Below are 14,125 nucleotides of genomic sequence, written 5' to 3'. Positions count from 1 at the left end.
TCTTTTATCATTACCACTGAACAGATTCTAAACACCAATGGCTTGATTGATAGGGGAAATATTGCGCAAGATTGTCATATAATAATTTAAACATGTTTTCGATACTAAACTAGTTAAAAGTTGTGTTAAAAGTCGTGCACATTCAACCAATCACAAGCTCGCTTCTTGTTTGCTCGCGGATGGATTTTTGCTTTGGGCTATATAATAGCCTGTGTCGTCTCATAGCAGTCATCAGTTAACAAGTGAAAGGCCACCAGGCCGGTCTTGTATAATCAGCAGCGGTGGCTGATTCCAGCGGCCAAACTGAGCTGCAGCAGAACCAGAGTGGTGGTATCAGGCAGCAGCGGCGGAGGTAGTGGGAAGCTGCATTTCTTCATTCAGTTCGGTTCTCCTTCGATCTGAGTTGGACCCCACCAGCGGTAATCCAATTCAGATATCGTTGGCTGAAAACAGCCAGAAACTGCACGAGCCAGCACCGCCACTAGGAAAGCTACCGCCATTTAGTGTGTGTGCACATATAGCGTATGTGCATCTGTATTGCTATGACATTTGCGATGATAGGGATGGCGCTGTTGCGTGTGTATGGCTAGCTATAGCGTGTGTAAGACACTAGCATGTGTAGCATATTATGGCTATTGCGTGTATATCTTCAGCGTGTGTACGGATAGTTATAGCTTGTGTGTGGATAGCTGCTGCGTGTGTAATGATTAGTTATAGTGTATGGATGAATAGTAATAGCACATGGTTGGATAGCTTATGCGTGGGTATAGATAGTTGTATCGGATGTATGGAAAGGAATAGCGTGTGTATGGATAGCTATAGCTACAGCGTGTGTATGAATAGTTTTAACGCGTGTTTAGATAGTTATAGCATGTGTGTGAATAACTATGGCGGGTGTTTATCGAAGATTATTATTGTCATTGAAAATATTAAAACGTCTTAACGAACACAGTTGTGAATTTGATTTTACAGCAGCGATTTTAACTTCTTCAGCCAGTCTTTATTCATCGAGGAAAAATTACTACCTATGAATGATCAACACTTATTTACTAGAAATTTGATTTAGATCAAAACGGGTTCTATTGAGTATCATAAATTATTGGTGAAAAGAGTTGCAAGTTTTCTCAATGAGCATTCATTAAATTTTCGTTTTTGTTTCTCGGTGCGCGGTTTTGATTTTGTTTCTCGCACACAGAGAAAGAAACAAACTTGTCGCTATCGTGAAAAATAACAAAACAATTAGAAATGCTCTAAATCACAACTGAAGAAGTTAAGATATTTTCCTGTCACTCGCCCAAACCTTGATAACAACTACCGAAAAACGTGTGATTGAGCTCTTGCTATATTGAGTTATTGAACCAAACGTTTTTTTTTTTTCAAATACATGAAGTTATATGCTGGGCTGTAACTAACCTAGCATGAGTTTTATCGATTAAATGTCAAACAATTTTCAAATTTAAAATTTTCGGTTGAATCGTTCTGGGCTCCAATTTCAGATAGTTTCGTAAAGTTTGCTTTTTGCTTAGATAGGAAAATTTTACCAATTCGCTCAATTAAATGATTGTCTTGGTAGTGCAGCAAACAAAGGGTTGATTCGAATATGTATGAAATGACAGCGATTAAATAAAAGATATCCATTCTTTTAGTATATATTATTATTTATAACGTTTTAACGTCTCAGCATTCAGAAATGCACTGTTAGATAAAATTGCAGCAAATACTAGAGTTGCAATTCTCTCTATTATTTGTTTTAATGGAATATAAGAATACCGTAGTCCAACGTCATGCGGTCGTGTCTTGAATACCACCCTCCTACTTTTATTATAACAAGAACTTAGGAAGGGTGATGTTTCAAGAATCTTCTTTTCGGAAGATAAAAAACCCTCTAGTGTTCAAGCCCGCTCTAGACGGGCTTCAGTAAAATCACTAAAAATCTTTAATAAATTTAATAAATCTTAAGAGACATTATGTATCCTAAATGTTTATTGGAATCGATAAATTGGTTCTTTCAAATTAGTTTTTTATGATTACTTCATGCAAATGTTGACTACGGCTATATTTTAAATAGTTCATACGCAAAGGCCAATCATGCACCACTTTTTACGCTTTCCAAAAAAATTTGTATGCCCGAGGGGCGTTGGGCAAAAGTGCCACTGGGACAAGAATGGTTATCTACTGTAGCTACTGCAGCCTTGATTGCTGTACATTGATTACAAGATGCTCTCATTCATTGATATAGTTGAGCTTACTAGTTGCAAGCCTGTGCACAGTGAGGCGACATACAAAATCTGGCCAAGCGAAAAAAGTGTCGATAATTGCGACAAAAATATGGTATTCACATAGTTTTGGTGTGCTGACTACGAATCTAGCATCCATTTTATACTTGGGGCTGTCTAAAAAGCACGTGATCTATTTTCTATTGATTTTTGAAACTTTTTCTCTCCCTTCTAATTCAAATAAAATTAGATGATCTTTAACCACAAACAACGCTACAGGGCATCCTCCTCACTAAAAAACACGTAGTTTGTGAGCAACCCCCCAAATCAACCTAATTTTGCGAAAGAAAAAGAATTTTTGCCTCTCTCCTAGAAAGGTATACCAATCACTTGGAAAACCGAAGATATAAAAATGCTCCGGAGTGCTATATCACTCGACTCAGTTCGACAAGCTGAGCATTTTCTGTATATGTGTGTGTGCAAATTTTTATTCTCACTCACTTTTCTCAGAGACGGCTGGACCGATTTTCATAAAATTATTTTCAAATGAAAGGTCTAGTTGCCCCATAAAACCCTATCGAATTTCAGTGTAATCGGATTTTTAATTTAGAGGTTATGTATCAAGATGTAAAAATCTCGAATCATCATTATCTCAGAAACTACGTAAGGGGCCATCCACATACCACGTGGACAGCTTGGGGGGGGGGGTATGTGTAATGTCCACGGTCCATACAAAATTTTTAGAATTCATATTGGCACTTGTCCACGGAGGGGAGGGGGGGGGGTCAAAATCGTGAATAATCTGTCCACGTGGTATGTGGATGGCCCCTAACCGATTTGAACAGAATTGGTTTTAAATGAACGGGCTGCCTAAAAAATCCTTAAGTTTTGAATCTTATGAAGATTGAAGATGTGGTTCAAAAGTTGTTTAAAAATGTGAAATCTAGCTATGAAAAGAAACATATTCCGAAGCATGCTTAAACTCACTCACTTTGCTCAGAGATGGCTGAACCGAATTTCACAAAATTAGTGTCAAATAAACGGTCTAGCTGCCTCATAACATCCAATAACATTTTCATTGTAATCGGACTGTAACTTTGTCTGTAATGTATCAAAATGTGAAAATCACGAAACTACATTATCTCACAAACTACACAACCGATTCAAACAATATTGGTACCAAATTAACGGGCTAGTTAAGGGTTAACTAATGAATTTTATAATGACTGGGCATGTGGTTCAAAAATTGAGAAAAGAAACATGTTCCCATGATATGTCAAATTCATTCGATTTCCCAAAGATGGCTGGATTATTTTAAACAATTTTAGTGTCAAATGTCATTTCATTCAATTATAATCGGACTTTTATTTCAACCGGTATGTATTAAATTCTGAAAACAACGAACGGCTATTAACTCAAACTCAAACAGTTTTTTTTTTCAAATACTTTTCACTTTTTAAATAAAGTGTTAACTATTGGATCTGTGAAAATAATAAAATGATAGTATTCATCATGATTAGTATTTTCTAGACTATTATTGCGAGTGAAAAGTTCTCGGGCACATTACTTTATTTAATTACGCTTCTCTTGAGCCTCTACGATCATCGTTTCTGTAGATAGTAGGTATATTGATCAAACGATATTGTTGACCTGAAACATTGATTTGGTCTAACCTGTTTTTTCTTGGTAGTTTAATACTGTATTTTGAACCCAGGTTTTCTCCAGCGCTCGAATCCCAGCCGATATGAAATATGAATCATGCACTCAAAACAACGTAGCCGACCATGTAGCGAAGATATTCCGTAATTCAAATAATCTTCGTCCACGTTCAATGTCCGTATCTTTTCAATGTTAATAAACTTCGATATTGTAGCTTTACAAGGATAATAGCGTTGAGTATAAGTTGTATTTGTTAAAGAATTGACGCATTTTAATCAAACATTTTAAGAAATAATGAGAATGAATCAAAAAGAACATGTATTTTTCATAACTTTTTATTGACACATTTTGTGATTTTTGTTCAATTTTATATTTTAAGAGGCTCGATATAGTAGAGCAGTAAACTTGAAACGGGAAGGTAAAACTAACACACGGGCATGAATATAAACGATAAGCGTATCATTTACTTCATTTTCATTTGAGCAATATCACAATGTCTCTGGTCCCAGTATTGAGTATTGAGATACTTGAAATGGTCGGCGTGCGACCAGACCGAACGAGGCACCATTTTTTCAAAAGTTGAGTTATTAACACCAGTCGATGTGAAAACCAATAATTTATCTTTCACGAAAAACCGAAATCATTTGAACATTCATTGGTTTCATTGAAGACCGTCTAAAGGCGGCACTGGGCACTAGAGGGTTAATAATGATATTATAACAAAAATTGTGTGTAGCAGCTTGCAGTTAACTCAAGGGGTGATTAAACTTTAAAAGGGTGGTTTTTAGCGCTTTGTACGATTTGGCTGCATACCGACCAAAAGGCGTAGTACAGTCGTCGTTCGATCACTGCAACCAGAGCCTGACAAAGTCATTCTCAATTGACAATTATCAGGTTATAGTGACGCTTTGACCCGTCGCTTTCAATTGAACAGCTTTTGTATCATTTTCGAGCACTTCGTGGGTCACATAACACACAGTCGAAAGCTCTTGCTGTGATTCTGACAACTGAAGGGCTTGGAATTGATACAAATGCTTTTCAATTGAAAGCGGAGATTATCACTATCCCTCTCAAATGGCGAATCTCAATTGAAAATGGCAATGAGCGCTGACGGAGACAGAAGGCTTCCATACAGTATATATAGGAAAGAGGAAGGAAATATTGATCGGAACTTGCGTAACGTATCTATTGGATGCCATTGCTGTTCTAACTGCGGCCTGCGGTATTAGAAAACTACCATCAAACGACGCGATGCGGTGCTAATTTCAATTGAGACGCTGAAGGAAAGGAAAGAGTCTCTCCCTCCGTCACTCTCTCCGTCGATTGATATAGTCATTAGTTTCATTTGAAATGATCCGATAGAAGAAAGAGGGAAAGAGAAAAAGAAGTGATTCGTTGACACTAGCCGAAAGGAATCAAGGGAAAATGGAACTGTTCGAATCGAAATGACAGCGTGAGTATATCAGTTTCATTGTTTTGTTTCGAAAATGTAGAGCCCTGACTGCAACACTTGACACATGCCAAAATTTAGAGAGGGGTTCGTCACTACCATTTTTGTTTTCAATGATGTCGAAATGTATTTTTCTAATGGAATAGAGGCAAAAAATAGCAGAAAACTAAAATAGGCAAGCTTTTCGATTAATCAATTTGATATTAATATTTCCGCATCGTAATTTATTGCGTTTTAGTAACTACTTTACATAACCGATATGTAGGCGAAGATAAATTTCATCACTACAATAGACCATTTTACGAGACGTTTCTGAACTCAATTCATGAATGAAATTTCGGCAGAAACCTCGTAACCGCTGACATAACGCAAGTAAAAGCAACATCAATGTCAGCAGGATCCGTGACACCTGTCAGTTCTTAAAATGGTCTATTTAACGCTAGGTCACAAAATATTGTTTGTGATCTACTATGCACTGCCTCGCTGAAGAGGAAGCTAACCAAACAATGCACACGGGTTATTTTTTTTGTCTTATAATAATTACGGAAAGTGAATCACATAACATAGTGATTTTGCTTCATCGATTAATAGTGGAGATCTATAATCTCCCATCTAGAATGAAGAGACAACAAGTAGATGAAATCGAAAAAAACATCGAGAGAAATGAAAGAGTCCTTTTGAAATGTTTCTAGAGATTCAACAATTTTTATTTTCGAATGCATTTAGAATCCCCCGCGAGATCTGTCACTTCAATGTCAAATATGACTTTGACATCAGATTTCACGGATTGCGGTCCGATAACTGCGAAGTTGTTGCAATTATCGGTCTTGCAGTTAAAAGGCGTTGCAGTTAAAAGACTTGCAGTTATCGAACGGCGACTGTATATTGAACAATTTCGACTTTGACAGATGATTGGACGCCATTACATGTCAGCTTGAAAAAGGATCGTAAAAAATTACCAACTACTTAATATCGAAACCTCACACCATGACTACAATTCCCTGAAGAGAGTTTTCATACATTTCTCTGGCGTTATTGTAAGAAAACCTTTTGTTGTTAGAAGAATTTTATTTATGACTAACCCCCTTGAAGTTAGAAAACACATTTTTTATTTTATTTTGTTTTATTTTATTTTTTTCATGAATTTTTAGAAATTTATTTTTATATTTTTTATTGTTATTCTCTCCTTTAATCGTTTGTTATGTGTATGTTTATTTAAAAAATAAAAAATATTTCTTTTATTATTTCATGAATTTATTAGGGAACGTTATTAATTACGTTGTGCGAATTCTTCCGACCCCCTTTCATTTGGTAAAGATCATTAAAATATTTTATATGGGATGCAACTCTTTACCAGACTACACCTCTCTCTTCCCCACAGGCGTATTTTATGAACGTCTTCTTAGGACATTTCAGCTTTTAATAAGACATATTTGAAAAAAAAGTATTTTTTCCTGCTAGTCCGACCTGTACTACAGAAGGAAGGCCGGCGTGAAGGAAGGCCAGAAGCACCACAAAGTTAGGATGTCTATGGTTGGCAATAGTTGTTTAAAGCTGAGTAAGTCGAATTAAAAGCTAAAAATCTTTTTTTTCTGAAAACACTATCAGTGTACCGGCGTCAGTAGAATTTCCATGAAACGTAACCTTCCGTAACGAGTTCATACACTCAGCTGGATTAAGAAAACAAATATAAAAAAAATTAGTTGTCACGCGTTAATCAAAGTCGTTTTTGTTATTGGAGGCACATTGGAAAATGGAAAAATTGGTAAAACTGTGACGTTTTTGTCTCATTATTTTATCAGATAAATCAAAACAAATTCTTGCGCAGATGAAGAAAAAGATCCGCTGCAAAACTAAATAAAATCACATCATTCATATTGCTGCTTAGATCAATGCAGTTTTTTTTTTTCAATTTTAATTTATTTTCTAAATATCATACTAGCAAGATAAACTTGATATTTTAGTAATTCATTCTAAGTACGAGAATAAGGACAACCAAAAACAACACAATTCGACTCTAGGAAAATCATTCAAATGGAATCAGTGGTGTCGAACGTCACAGCCATGGCAATGCTCTCATCTTCCATACATTTGGAGCGTTTGTACCATTACTGGCACTGGCACCCGAAAAAGCGTACCCATGTAACGGTTTTTCCCCTTTTATGGTTTTGTATTTTCAACAGCTTAAAATTTCGTCAAAAGTAGCTATTTTTTAGCATTAGAGCAAGCAATATTTACATGGTAGTATTGAAATCGATCCAAGTTATGTGTTTTTAAAAGCCTATGTTGAATCAGTGAAAAAACTGTATTTGGTTGATCAATTGGTGAACCCCTCGTTAACTGGAAATCAATACTTTTTCAAGATTTTTCGTTTTTCGGTGAAATTTGCTCACCAAAATTGCTCTAGCTTTCAAATTCCTCGCAAGAATTACTCTTACTCACATATCATTGGAAAGATCAAAGATGGGGCCTTCTTTCTCAAATGTCGAAGTGGGTTGTCGCCATATTGAATTTAAACGCCGTAAAATGGTTTCTTTCAGAAAAATGGTTTTTGAATAGGTGCCCACTCACCTATCTTAGATTTTTTAATTCCATTCGGAAGATCATGGTTTTTTACATGTAATATGTCAAAATTAGAGATGTATGTTATCTAAAATAAGAGTTATATTAAAATTACCAAAACATGTTCGATTCGATTTTTGTTTAAATTCATCGTTACGTCAGAGACGATACACCCGTAGAAGTCACAACTGACTTTGGCGCCGCTGTCGACGTTCAATTTGACGTGGCTTGTCATCGGATGCTAGTGTAGCTAGTTAGAAGTATCAAGAAAGTCTGTGCGCAACTCTACAATTATTATCAATTTTATTCAAAGTTAAAGAAAACTTACCAGTTAATTAATATTCAGGTAACGGGTTATGGTAAATTATTGTTACAAACTAGTTATCAATTTGACTCACTTATTATTAGTAAGAGTAACTTATAACCTTGAAAAACTACTACCAATTGTTGTTCTTCTTATAATAAAGGATATTTTAACCAACCAAAAATCCTTGTGGGGGTTTGAAATTCGGAAACTTCCCTGCAGTTGGTTTAACAATTTTTATTTTCGATTTTTATTTTCGAAATCATGTCTCGAGTGAAGAAAAGGTTGGCGGTCCGTATTCGTAAACGAATTTACTTCAACCCCTTTGAAAACAATCAATATAACAGATAGGGAAAACCTCCTAAATTGGCAAAAGTGACAACTGAATTATGTGCAAAACTGAATACAATTGGCTCCGTGATAAGTCCGTCGTAAAATATGATTTGTGGAAGTTGTCGCATCCGGGTGGGTTTTTATATAAATAATGTGTGTGTGTAAATATGCATAAGAATGTTCTTTTCACCCTTTTTCCAATGATAGATCGGTTGGAAATGTTCTCTGAAGAATATCATGTGTTAAAGCAATTTTAGTTAAATTGTATTTAACGAAAAACCAAACGGTCGAATCGAACATGTTTTGGTAATTATAATATAACTCTTGTTTTAGACAACATACACCTCTGATTTTGACATATTACATGTAGAAAAGCATGATCTTTCGAATGGAATTAATAAATATAAGGCAGGTGATCAATTCAGAAATCTATTTTTTTGAAAGAAACCAATACGGCGTTTAAATTCAATATGGCAACCACCCACTTCGACATTCGCGGAAGAAGGCCCTACCTTTTATCTCTCAATGATATATGAGTTAGAGTAATTCTAGCATGTAATTTAAAAGCAATTTTGGTGAGCAAAGTTTTAACGAAAAACAAAAAATCCTGAAAAAATATTGGTTTCCAGTTAATTCTCTTGAATTATTTCTCTTGAATTCGAACGTCGTTGTAAAGAAGAATGATAGAGCTTTCATTCAAAGTAGAAAAAAAATTCACCGCAATCTTGCATTTTATCAGTAAAACATGTTTTTGAGCAAGTTCGCAATCACTGATTTTAAATTTGACACCACCATTAGAAAGCTGATAAAAAATGCTTTGAGATACATTAAAAAATTAGGTGAGCATCGAGTTTACTCTGCCATTCAGATCACTTTTCTGAATCCAGCTTAGAACAGTTGAACGCATGATGCGTGGCCAATATCACAGCAACATTTGCTGGCTGAAAAACTTCATTCAACCCTCTGAATACTTTACGCATTTCCGACTTGGCCAGGAGTACCAAAATTTCACAAGAACGATTAAAAAGTCATAATCTTTCATTTTTTTCAGTTTGAGCTCTTATCACTTTTGTCGACGATGATTAAACATCAACATCACACTTCAATTTATTCCCAGCATTCTGATATTTTTATAAGTGTAAATATTGAGTGTTGCTTAAAAAATATCCTAATAGGCACTCATCTTTTTTTTTTTGAACCGGATTTAAAGTTTTCCAATTTTTCGTTATTGAATATCCGTTGATAACAGAAAAAAATATTTTGTCTTAGAATAAATTTGATATCCATCCATGCCCCAGCCTAGTCCCATCCCCTTCCGACTACATCCAAATAACAGCAAGAACACGATTGGACACCGATTAAGCTACAAACACCAGGCAATAAGAGGACATCACAGCAGAGAGAACATGTTCTATGAACCAAATGGCTTCGCTGATGATGATGATGATGATGAAGATTATTGGCTCCGTAAAAATCAAAGTTCAATGAGCCGTCTAAAAAATCTACTGATTAAAAACTAAGAATGACAAAGTAAGCAACTGAAAAGTCTTAATTTCATTGATGAAAATTCTCATTTCGCTTATGGAAAATGTACTCTAAACGATAACAACTATTTGAAAAAAAATAATCGTTAAAAAAGTTAAAGCGCACTGAGCTTGTTAGCAAAGGAATTCTTGAAAACGTTTCTATATGAATTTAAAGTGCTGCGTAAGCAACGGCTACGAAAACCTAATGTGATGTGTAACTACCAATACTTCACTTACCTATCACGATTCGGTCTGCTCCGACGCCGGCGGCGCCTTCGTTTTTCAGATGAAGCTGTGGTTCCGGCTTGCGACGGGTTTGACCGGCGCCGTTGCTGCACGGCCACTACTTGCGATTCGCCGAAACCGGCCGAACTCGTTGTATCTGTTGAGTACTGATGACCCGGCACCGGAAGGCATACGGTCGTGATGGAGTTCCCCGTGGAGCCCGACTGGTGGGAGGGTGGTGCTTTCGTTGTCGATGATCTCATGGTGAGGCCCTGATTCATTTTTCGCCATACCCGCTCCATCTTATTCGATTTTCCGTATTGCTCGATGAAATAGAAACGATTTCCACCACAAGTGCGAACGGTTAAAGTATTCACACGCTATCTCATGCTTTCCACTGTGGAAATCAACGGAACACTTCAATGTTTCAATCACACGAGCTAATCGGGATTATTCATCACGGTACTCTTTTCAAACACATTTAAATTAGTCATAGGCTTTAGTTGTGGTGCTTTACAGTGCACTTACACCACCTTTTCTGTCGTTTTACTGACACGAGAATTAAACACTCAAATAACCACTTTCGTAAAATATACGGTTTAATTCAACATTACATTTAAGCTTCTCTAAGTGTTCATCAACCAGATTAAACAAACGCAATGATGATTCACTCTCATTTGTTTAGCATGTTTTTTTTCTACATTTTTTCTGTAATCTGGATATGAAATAAGCAGAGCACGTTCGTCTTTCCGTAATAATTGCGATTCAGATACATCTCACTTTTTTCCCACGGCTAACAAACACACCTCGTTGAGTGAATATCCTTCTTGTGCACAAGCTCCATCATTTTTTACGAAAAGGGGACATTTTTCACAATATAGAAGAAAAGCTCTTGTCGGTCGAAAAATTTTCATTCATTACTTTCCCAACCTCGACACGATACACTTCCTCAAGTTTCTGCTTTGCCGATAGTGGTGGTGGTGATGCTGCTGTGGGATGATGCTAGTTGCACACTAGTAACCACTCTGTCCTCCCCACGGCAGGAAAATACTCTCATCTTTGTTCAATCTACCAATTGCGAGAAAATGTGTTTCCGCAACATTTGCTCGACCGAGAGAGTGCGACTTCCTTCTGCCATGCTGGGCACAAACACAACCGCGCTTGCGGCGCTTTTATCACATTCCCGATTACACTTCAGTTTGTTGATGCTACATGCGAACACACAACCCAGCTACCAGCTGCAACGAGGCTATCCGGAACACCAGGCCAGTGAGAAAGTCAGGATATTTGTTACTGTTCAATTGACTACACACTACTGGTTGGCAAACTGATACGGTACGATGTGATGGACTATTCCACATTTGCTCTTTTGACACATCGATTTGTACCTAAACCGGTGTCCTACAATAGCTTGGTTACCACAAACCCGTGACAGATCAATGCTGCTCATTTTTCCGGCAATACCTGTAACAGATCACTTCACACAGTCATGCGGTTATCACAATGCAATCCTTGAGGTGTAAAATACACATTCAATATGAAAAAACAATCCTTCTTCGTTAAGACCGGCGGACCAGAACCGAAATTATGATAATTTACAGCGTCAAACTCCGACTAATGTCCGGTCCAATGTCCGACCGGAACACAAACTTGAAAGGGCAGGAACGATCCGAAATGAATAAAAAACCTAAATTAATCCACCTAGCGGTCAGACTCAGCCTTTCTCATTCAAACTTATTATTTGTAAAAATAGATTCACATGAATGCTTAAATCCAAAAAGGTATATTCACTCTTTGGGTTCTAAAATATTGATGTTGTAATTAAAGTATAAAATATGAAATTTGACGTAATGTTAGTGCTTCAGAAATAGCGAAATATAAGAAATGACTCTTAATTTTGAACAATTTAATCACGAGCGAAATCGGGAACGTTCAAATAGTACGATACCACATTTAAATCATGTTGAGGCCATATATATCGATCAAAGCAGCTATAGTGTTGAATAGTCTTTGAAATTCTTTTCTTTACAAAACTTCTGAACAGTATATCAAATTTTTATGAAGTTTGTTATTTGTAAATTTGAGAGATTACTCGTTTGTATGACACTAGTTATGTTCAAATAAGTCGTGTAATACTTGAGATAATAGACTTTCGTTGTTTGACAAATTAAAACATAACGGTTGCTTAAGTTTGATTACAATCAAATGAAAAGGGAACGTATGGGGGAGCCAAACTTTGAAACCACGTGTTCAATCATAATTCATCAGTATATCCCTCACTAGCCCGTTCATCTGATATCAATATTGTTCAGATCGGTTGTGTAGTTTCTAAGATAATGAAGTTTCGTGATTTTCACATTTCAATACATTACAGACGAAGTTACAGTCCGATTACAGCAAAATTCAATAGGGTGTTATGAGGCAGCTAGACCTTTTATTTGACACTAATTTTGTAGAAATCGGTTCAACCATCCTTGAGAAAAGTGAGTGAGTTTATGTAGTCTTCGGAATATGTTCCATTTCACAGCTGGATTTCACATTTTTAAACATAACAGGAAAAGTAATAATCCGTTCGCAAAAAAAAATCATTAGGGTCTTATGGGGCAACAAGAGTTTCCATATGACACTGATAAGATTAAACAGTCTCCAGAACACGTTTCTTTCCATAACTTCTGAACCAAATGTTCAATTTTCATAAAATTCAAAAGTTGAGGGTTTTTAGGTAGCCCGTTCATTTGGAACCAATTTTGTTCAAATCGGTTGTGTAGTTTCTGAGATATTGATGTTTCGTGATTTTTACATTGATACATAACCTCTTAACTGGAAATCAGATTACAATAAAATTCAATAGGGTCTTAAAGGGCAACTAGACCTTTCATTTGCAATTGATTTCATTGAAATCGATTCAGCCATCTCTGAGAAAATCGAGTGAGATTGGGAGAGCGTTACACACACACATGCAGAAAATGCTCAGCTCGTCGAGCTGAGTCGAGTGGTATACAAGCTAAGGAGAATGACTGGAGAGCGACTGACGACTTTTCCCTCTCTTCACTCTAACAGCCTCATGCATGCGCTATTCATGAGAGCTCACATACAGCTACAGCTTAAACAAGGCAAAGAAACGGTGTTGTGTTGCGTACGACAGCTCATTCTTGCGCATGTATTTTGTCGTTCGGACAGGACAGCCTAGTTTGCTCATTTTGAGGATGTCCTGTTCCTGTTGACAGCCTGCTGATCGGCTGCGGCTGTCGTCGACTTGCATTTTTTCGTTTCTCCTTTTTCACAGGCCGGTGGCATATTGAATACAAAGCAAACCGTTTCCATTGTTGATATTATTCTCCACGTAAGAAAAAACGTGCTTCGCACCATCTCTCTTTAATTCTTTCATCGGCCTTACTGTCGTGATCATAATCACCTGACATCCCGCTCGGATTCGTGTTGAAGGATGTCGGAAGATTATAGGCTGTCATTTACGACAGCTTGGAAATACCAACACACATATGAAGATGAAAAATAACAGTCCGTATGGAGTTGCATGTGTACTGTCGTCAGTTGCTGTCGAACTGTTCACCGAACGTGTGGGGAGCAGTGAGAGCTGTGCAATACAATGAGAGCCGGATCAGTTGAAAATTTGCTGTCATTGTCTTGCAGTCATTTTCATAACACTGGGTATACGAAATTCGGCCCTTTTGAGCACTTTTATACCTTTAGTTTTTGCAGTGATTGCTATACCTTTCTAGGAGAAAGGCAAAAAGTGAAATGATAGAAATGACTTTTAATTTCAACTTCAATCCCGAGCAAGGCCGCAAACATTGAAATAGTACAATATTAAATTTAAATGATGTTGAGG

The 14,125-nt window shown here is 36.7% G+C and overlaps 1 protein-coding gene across 2 annotated transcripts in view; it reads right to left on the bottom strand.

Annotated features, from left to right (window-relative positions):
- LOC129721878 (uncharacterized) overlaps positions 1 to 14,125 on the bottom strand; it is a 375,832-nt gene that overhangs the window by 348,198 nt on the left and 13,509 nt on the right. Inside the window, exon 2 of one of the 2 annotated variants that reach the window (XM_055674963.1) lies at positions 10,288 to 11,752. In XM_055674963.1, the coding sequence (XP_055530938.1) occupies positions 10,288 to 10,577 (290 nt within the window). In that variant the 5' untranslated portion in view covers positions 10,578 to 11,752. The remainder of the gene's footprint in view (positions 1 to 10,287; positions 11,753 to 14,125) is intronic. The other variant, XM_055674964.1, reaches the window with a different exon arrangement.

This window comes from Wyeomyia smithii, chromosome 2 (assembly GCF_029784165.1).
Source record: "Wyeomyia smithii strain HCP4-BCI-WySm-NY-G18 chromosome 2, ASM2978416v1, whole genome shotgun sequence".
Lineage (NCBI taxonomy): Eukaryota > Metazoa > Arthropoda > Insecta > Diptera > Culicidae > Wyeomyia > Wyeomyia smithii.
This window is presented reverse-complemented; position numbering and strand designations above follow the sequence as displayed.